General features: G+C 45.9%; 1 protein-coding gene across 1 annotated transcript; it reads left to right on the top strand.

Annotated features, from left to right (window-relative positions):
* LOC125518466 lies at positions 1 to 677 on the top strand. Its single transcript, XM_048683298.1, has 2 exons — positions 1 to 247; positions 378 to 677. Exons 1-2 carry the CDS (start codon positions 1 to 3, stop codon positions 545 to 547), a joined length of 417 nt encoding a protein of 138 aa, XP_048539255.1. The 3' UTR covers positions 548 to 677.
* The last annotated feature ends 7,877 nt before the right edge of the window (positions 678 to 8,554 follow it).

The raw sequence follows: 8,554 nt of genomic DNA, 5'->3' as shown, positions 1-8,554 counted from the left end.
ATGGTGGTATATACAGCGCGAGTTGACGAGGATTTGACACAGACCCCCGACCCCGACGCCTCCAGCTCCCAAAATCTAGCTGCTACACCTGTCCAGCTCAGACTTCAGAGCAGCAGCTCTCGTCGTCCGGTCGCCGACGGCGACGACGACATGGGCAACGGATCAGTTGGGTTCGCCTGGCTTCTCGTCGCCGCGCTGCTCCTGGGCTCTTGCACGACGCCGGCATGCTCCTCGCGTCTCCTTCCAGGTACGTCACGTGATTCTGCCCCGCCGTTTTGGTCATTTGACGACCGGTGTTCTCGAGCTGCTCGGTGATGGCAGGACGTATGATTTGCGAGTGGCAGTAGCTGATCGTGTTCCATTTGATAAAGCTGCAGATGGTGGTGCGAAGGTATGGGTCGCCGGCGGGCCAGGCTACGGCAGCAGCGGCAAGGCAGCTCTGGTGGTCCGGCGGTCATTGGGGCTGAGGCTGACGGCCCCGCCGTCGCCGACGTCGAACACGCCTAGGGCCAGTGCGGCGCCGGCGCCCCCGGGAGGGCAAGTGTAATTGTGTGATCCTTTGTTCGGTTGAACACAAGGTGTAAATGTGTGATAGAGTCGGTGTATATAACGATAAGTAACTCCAGTTTTGTCTCTGCACATCGCCGGTCTGTTGCTCGGGGTCTCTGTAAAACTGTTTGCATGCTCAAGCTCGGTGTCCTGTGCAGTTGCCTCACACCGTGGCAACAAAACTAGTGTACAGTAGAGATAGTATATCTGTGTTCTACAATCATAAACTGTCTTCTGCTTCGGCTCCGATGCTATCGCCGTCGCCACCCACGATCGATGTTGCGCCGACAGCGCTTCCGCCCATGAAGTTCACTGGTCTGCGTGCGTGAGGTTGATGCCGAGTGCGTTTTATTTTAAAAAAAGGCAGTCGCATGCGTAGGAGTAGTAGCGAAGGCATGGCCATGGAAATCTGGCGCTCTTCACGGGGAACCCGCCGAAATTCGTTGACAAGCCAAGCAGCTGGTCATGGTTGAACCCACTAGCGCCCGTGCGGATGCCACATGCATGGCAGCGCGCTGGCACGCACCCGCACGCGCATGTGTCCATGTACGTGCACGCTTGCGAGTGCCACCGTGCGAGCAGAGCAGAGCAGCCAGCGCATCGGAGAATCAGTCGCCAAACGAGCAGAGACACGCACTACGCAACTCAAGATAGTATGGCCCTTAGGATTTGGAACCTCATCAAAAATTGGCTTGGTCTCCATATGATTGACACGGCAACTTGGGATAATCTGCACTCTCTCTCGCTTTGGTGGAGAAACATGTCTGGCAGCAACATCCCCAATAGAAAGGCCATGGCATCCCTCACTATGCTAGTTGGGTGGATCATTTGAAATGAGAGAAACGCTCGTATATTCAGGCACAAGTCAACACCTGCGCCGGTCATCTTCGACACCATCAAAAGAAAAGCTAGACTTTGGGTTACTGCGGGTGCACACAAATTGGGTAACGTAATGCCGGGAGAGTAATGGACCTCATGTAATATGTGTGGTGTAACAAATAAACTCCATTCTCCTTTTTAATTAATGGATGAGGTAAAGCTTATGCCTCCGTTTAGAAGAAAAAAAGATAATATGGCAGGAACTTTCAAAAAAAAAAAGATAGTATGGCAGGAGTCCGAGTCCACCCCCCCTAATCCGAGCGAGTTCAAGCTACTTAGATCGCGTACGAATGGCCTTACAATAAGGGTCCTCTAGTCTCGACTATGTATAATACTCTCAACGAATTGTTTGTCGTGGAGCTCCGCAAAGTCCACTGCAACATGACAGCACGCGTTACACGCCGTCCGTATTTCCGCCGATCAAAGAATTCAGTTGCGTTCATCAGAGATGTAGCATCGATGCTACAGTACTTCCCAACGAATAACGACAGTGCTCTATGCACTGTCGTCCGTCGGCGCCGTTTTATTATGCAAGGCCAGCAGCGTTTCGAGGTGACCGGCCGGCGGCGAGCTTAATTATATCTGGAGTGTGCAGCTTTGTTTAGGAAGCAGCAAAGTCAACCGATGCATCGATCCGATCCGGCTCCGACATCGAAACCACAAACCCGTGCACGAGCTGCAATAAGTTAGTGCACTGCAGAGACGACACACCCAGTTGATTAAACCGCAACCGCTAGCAAGTAGCTAGTGCCAATCTGCTGGAGCTTAATCCGCTGGATATGTCATCATCATTGGGTTGCAGATTGGCTCCGGCGGTTCGACCTCATCATGCCGATCGCATCGCCCGCCGACGATATATATATACGTACATTACAGCGCAAGTTGACGGGGATACAATACATCTCCCGAAAACTATACAAGCTGTACTCGACACCACCTATCAAGTTCAGAGCAAGACGACGACGACATGGGTCGCGGCGGTGTGCTCGCCTGGCTGCTCGTGGCCGTGCTCCTCCTGGCCCTGAGTTCTTCCACGACCTGGGCAGCCTGCTCCTCGCGTGTCCTGCCAGGTACGTGCATGCGTGACCCTGTCTGGATCGTTTTGCAGACGTTGGTCATCGTCCCCGGTTGAGCTGCTCGGCGACGGCCGACGGCACTGGGCGGACGGACTCCGTATTAATATTGCTTGCGAGTTGCGATGCAGCTGCAGATGGTGACGTGATGGTGCGGGCTGCCGGAGCCGGAGGAGCGTACGGCGGACGCGGAGGCGAGAGGGTTGTGATGGGGAGGTCTCTGCTACAGAGGTTGGCGTCGAGGCCGCCGTCGCCGGTGCCGAACCCGCCGAGGGCCACCGTGGCGCCGGGGCCACCGCCGCGGAAGGCGTAGCCGTGGTGTCTCGTGACCTCGTCTGCGTACAGACATACTCTACTGTCTCTCTGTAACACTGTTGCGCATACAATGATACGACCACACGCATGGCGGTTGCTTGCTGTCCACCCCTGCGAGGTAGTACGTGTGTTGCTAGCTTACATGGTTGCATCGACGCTCGCGGGGAGACATTGGGCGTGTTTGTTTCCCCGCATCGATTTACATGCGTTGTAATCTCTCGGTTCCAAATTACTCATCGCAGAAATTAATGTATTTAGAACTAAAATATATCTAAATATATCCATATCTGCGGCAAGTAATTTGAAACGAAGGGAGTATGTCTGATTGAGAAAAAACAGATTCGAAACCAACATCTTCGTGTTGTTTACTTGTCTGCATACCCTCTAGCCTAGCTGTGGAGAAATGGACGACAAGCTGTTTGGTTGCGAGCTTGTTTATGCGGAAACACAAGTCAGGGTACGTGTTTGTTACATGCAACACACGTTGTGTGGTAATCTTTCTGTGAAGATTGTGAGGTTACCAGCACACTAGCAGGCAGAACAAATCAGAGACATACAAAATAGATAGCATATAGGAACAAGTTAAACATAATACAACACTTAAACAAGCAGTCTTAAACCGAAAACAGTATGACATAGTCTTAAACCACAAACCAACACGCGCGATCAGACAACAAAGAGCTCTCTAGTTCACGGCGAAGGCGTTGTCGTACTTCTTGCATTTGGTCACCACTTCAATGTTGTCGTCGTTAAAGACGATCACCTTCAGGGTGTCGGGAGTCGGCAGCTTGAAGGTGACCAATGTAGTCGATCCTGATCTAGTGGACAACAGCAAAGGGGCCCCAACCTTGATCGAGGGTGACCCTGCCGTTCATCAGCCAAACCGTGACCCTCCATGTGCAGTCGGTGTTCGCGTTCAGTTTGAACTCATAAGGCACAACTGGAAAGTGCTTCATGAAGTCTAGAGGCATAGGCGGGCAGTCCATCTCAGGGCAAGGATCACCTTGAGAAGTGAGTTGGACCCGCCTCCTCATGGTAATGATCATAGTTCCTCCGCTTGCAGTTGGGGCTCTCATCCAGCACCACTAAAAGGATCGATATGGTCGACTAGAGGGGGTTGAATAGGCGACTACCAATTTTTAGATTTTTTAATCAAATTAGGCTTGACAATAAAATAGGTTGATTAGATATGCAACTAGATGAACAACCTATGTGACAAGCACAATAATAAGCACACAAGCAATCACAAGATACAACACAATATAAGCTTGCGCAAAGTAAAAGTTAGAAATAACCAGAAGTGGAGTCGATGGAGACGAGGATATGTTACTGAAGTTCTCTCCCTTCAAGAGGTGGTACGTCTCCGTTGGAGCGGTGTGGGGGCACAATTCTTTCGAAGAAGCCATTAGGGCCACTGTATTCTTCTCACGCCCTTGCAGAATGCAAGATGTCATGATTCCATTAGTGGGCCCTTGAAAGCGGTGAGCGAACCTTTACAAACAATGTCCGGGCTCTCTCCGCACAATCGGTACTACCGGGCTACTACCGCGCCACTACCGCTTAATAAAATCAGGCAATAGAAAGTTGCACAGAAGGGATTTCTCAAGCGGTAGTCCAAGTACCGCATACTACCGTGCAACAAAGCGGTATTACCGATAGGGTGCTGTAAAAGTGCCCAAACAAACAGATGGATTCTCCAAGTTGCGGGAAGGGTATGTAGGTGTATATGAGGTTGTGTACATGTTGATTTCACTCATACCTTTTCAAAGCAGACCCTTTCTTAATAGTACGGATTTACTACGACTCAAATCAACCAAAAAAACACCAAAATCATCTTTGCTCTTTATATCACCGAGGGGAATAAAACCGTCTTTGGTTGTGAGCGTAGTTGTGTTAAGTGACAACATAGTTGTGGGGATTGTGGTGCCATCTTATTCGCTTCCTATGGGATCGACAAACCTTACTTAACAAGAAATTGCTACATATTCCCGTGCACTTGCAGGACATCATGATGCTTCATAGCATGGGCAATGCTCAACCCTTCGGTAGCACCAATGATGCTTCGACGACCTCCTGCAACACCTGTGATGCTACTGCAGCAGTGGCGTGATACGTCCGTTTTGCATCATGCTTTTATATCAATATTTATTGCATTATGGGCTGTTATTTCACATTATGTCACAATATTTATGGCTATTCTCTCTTATTTTACAAGGTTTACATAAGGAGGGAGAATGTCGGCAGCTGGAATTCTGGGCTGGAAAAGGAGCAAATATCAGAGACCTATTCTGCACAACTCCAAAAGTCCTAAAACTCCACGGAACACCTTATAATAAATAATGAAAAATCCTCGCCAAAGATGAAGACCAGGGGGCCCACACCCTTCTCACAAGGATGGGGGGCGTCCCCCTAGGGCGCGCCCCCTACCTCGTGGGCCCCCTGGTGGATCTCCGATGACCATCTTCTCCTATATGAAGTCTTTCGTCAAGAAAAAAATAGCAGGTAACCTTTCGGGACGAAACTCCGCCGCCACGAGGCGGAACCTTGGCGGATCCAATCTAGAGCTTCGGTAGAGTTGTTCTGCCGGGGAAACTTCCCTCTCGGAGGGGCAAATCATCGCCATCGTCATCACCAACGCTCCTCTCAACGGGAGAGGGCAATCTCCATCAACATCTTCATCAGCACCATCTCATCTCAAAACCCTAGTTCATCTCTTGTATCCGATTCTTGTGTTCAAGTCCGGGATTGGTGCTAGTAGGTTGCTAGTAGTGTTAATTACTCCTTGTAGTTGATGCTAATTGGTTTAATTGGTGGAAGATCATATGTTCAGATCCTATATGCATATTAATACCCCTCTGATTATGAACATGTTTATGCTTTGTGAGTAGTTACGTTTGTTCCTGAGGACAAGGGAGAAGTCTTGCTATTAGTAGTCATGTGAATTTGGTATTCGTTCGATATTTTGATGAGATGTATGTTGTCTAGCCTCTAGTGGTGTTATGTGAACGTGGACTACATAACACTTCACCATTATTTGGGCCTAGAGGAAGGCATTGGGAAGTAATAAGTAGATGATGGGTTGCTAGAGCGACAGAAGCTTAAACCCTAGTTTATGCGTTGCTTCGTAAGGGGCTGATTTGGATCCATATGTTTCATGCTATGGTTAGGTTTACCTTAATACTTTTGTTGTAGTTGCAGATGTTTGCAATAGAGGTTAATCATAAGTGGGATGCTTGTTCAAGTAAGAACAACACCCAAGCACCGGTCCACCCACATGTCAAATTATCAAAGTACCGAACGTGAATCATATGAACGTGATGAAAACTAGCTTGACGATATTCCCATGTGTCATCGGGAGCGCTTTTCCTTATATAAGAGTTTGTCCAGGCTTGTCCTTTGCTACAAAAAGGATTGGGCCACCTTGCTGCACTTTATTTACTTTTGTTACTTGTTGCTCGTTACGAATTATCTCATCACAAAACTATCTGTTACCACTTATTTCAGTACTTGCAGAGAATACCTTGCTGAAAACCATTTATCATTTCCTTCTGCTCCTCGTTGGGTTCTACACTCTTACTTATCGAAAGGACTACGATAGATCCCCTATACTTGTGGGTCATTAAGACTCTTTTCTGGCGCCGTTGCCGGGATGTGAAGTGCCTTTGGTAGGTGGAATTTGGTAAGGAAAAATTTATATAGTGTGCTGAAATTTACTGTCACTTGTTACTATGGAACGTAATCCTCTGAGGGGCTTGTTCGGGGTATCTTCACCCCGACCAGTAGAGCAAAGAGTTGCTCCTCAACCTACTGAACCTACTGAAAATGAAAATGAAAATACTTGCTTTGAAGTTCCTTCGGGTATAATAGAAAAACTGCTAGAATCCCTTTTTAGGAGATGGAACAAAACATCCTGATGAACATCTAATATATGTGGATGAAGTTTGTGGATTATTTAAGCTTGCAGGTGTACCCGGAGATGTTGTTAAGAAGAAGGTCTTTCCCTTATCTTTGAGGGAAGATGCATCGACATGGTATATGCTATGTGATGATATGAGGTCTTGGAATTACAAATGATCGAAATTGGAATTTCATCAGAAGTTTTATCCTATGCATCTTGTTCATCGTGATCGCAATTATATATATAATTTTTGGCCTCGCGAAGGAGAAAGCATCGCTCAAGCTTGGGGGAGGCTTAAATCAATGTTATATTCATGCCCCAATCATGAGCTCTCAAGAGAAATGATTATTCAAAATTTTTATGCTCAGCTTTCTGAAAACAATCGCACCATGCTTGATACTTCTTGTGCTGGCTCTTTTATGATGAAGACTATTGAATTCAAATGAGATTTATTGGATAGAATTAAACGCAACTCTGAAGATTGGCACCTCGACAATGGTAAGGAGTCAGGTATGACACCTAAGTTTGATTGTGTTAAATCTTTTATGGATACCGATATTTTCCGTAAGTTTAGCACTAAATATGGACTTGATTCTGAGATAGTAGCTTCTTTCTGTGAATATTTTGCTACTTATGTTGATCTCCCTAAGGAGAAGTGGTTTAAATATCATCCCCCCATAGAAGTAAAAGTAGTTGCACCTATTAAAGTTGAAGAAAAGACTATCACTTATAATGATCCTATTGTTCCTACTTCTTATGTAGAGAAACCACCTTTCCCTGTTAGAATAAAGGATCATGCTAAAGCTTCAACTGTGGTTCATAAAAGCAATATTAAAACATATACACCTCCTGAGCAAGTTAAAGTAGAACCTAATATTGCTATTGTTAAGGATCTCTTGTCTGATAATATTGATGGGCATGTTATTCAGTTCTGTGGTGAAACTGCTAGAATTGCTAAACCTTGTGCTAAAGATAAACATAGACCTGTGGTAGGCGTGCCTGTTATTTCTGTTAAAATAGGAGATCATTGTTATCATGGCTTATGTGATATGGGTGCTAGTGCTAGTTTATACCGCATACTTTATACGAAGAAATTAAGCATGAAATTGCACCTGCTGAGTTAGAAGGAATTGATGTTACAATTAAACTTGCAAATAGAGATACTATATTTGTAGTGGGAATTGTTAGAGATGTTGAAGTTTTGTGTGGGAAAACTAAATATCCTGCTGATTTTCTTGTTCTTGGTTCCCCACAAGATAGCTTTTGTCCCATTATATTTGGTAGACCCTTCTTGAATACAGTTAATGCTAGGATAGACTGCGAAAAGAATGTTGTTACTATTGGCTTAGATGATATGACTCATGAATTTAATTTCTCTAAATTTAGTAAACAACACCGCGAAGAAGAATTGCCTAGTAAGGATGAAATTATTGGTCTTGTTTCTATTGCCGTACCTCCTAATGATCCTTTAGAACAATATTTGCTAGACCATGAGAATGATATGTTTATGAATGAAAGAAGGGAAATAGACGAAGTATTATTTAAACAAGAACCTATGCTAAAACACAATTTTCCTGTTGAAATCCTAGGGGGTCCTCCTCCACCTAAGGGTGATCCCGTGTTTGAGCTTAAACCATTGCCTGATAATCTTAAATATGCTTATCTTGATGAAAAGAAGATATATCTTGTTATTATTAGTGCTAACCTTTCAGAGCATGAAGAAGGAAGATTATTGAAAACTCTGAAGAAGCACCGTGCTGCTATTGGATATACTCTTGATGATCTTAAGGGAATTAGTCCCACTCTATGTCAACATAAAATAAATTTGGAAGCAGATGCC

The sequence above is a fragment of the Triticum urartu genome, chromosome 7, assembly GCF_003073215.2.
Source record: "Triticum urartu cultivar G1812 chromosome 7, Tu2.1, whole genome shotgun sequence".
In the NCBI taxonomy this organism is placed as follows: domain Eukaryota; kingdom Viridiplantae; phylum Streptophyta; class Magnoliopsida; order Poales; family Poaceae; genus Triticum; species Triticum urartu.
Note: the sequence above shows the minus strand (reverse complement) of the source record. Positions and strands in the feature narration are given on the sequence as shown.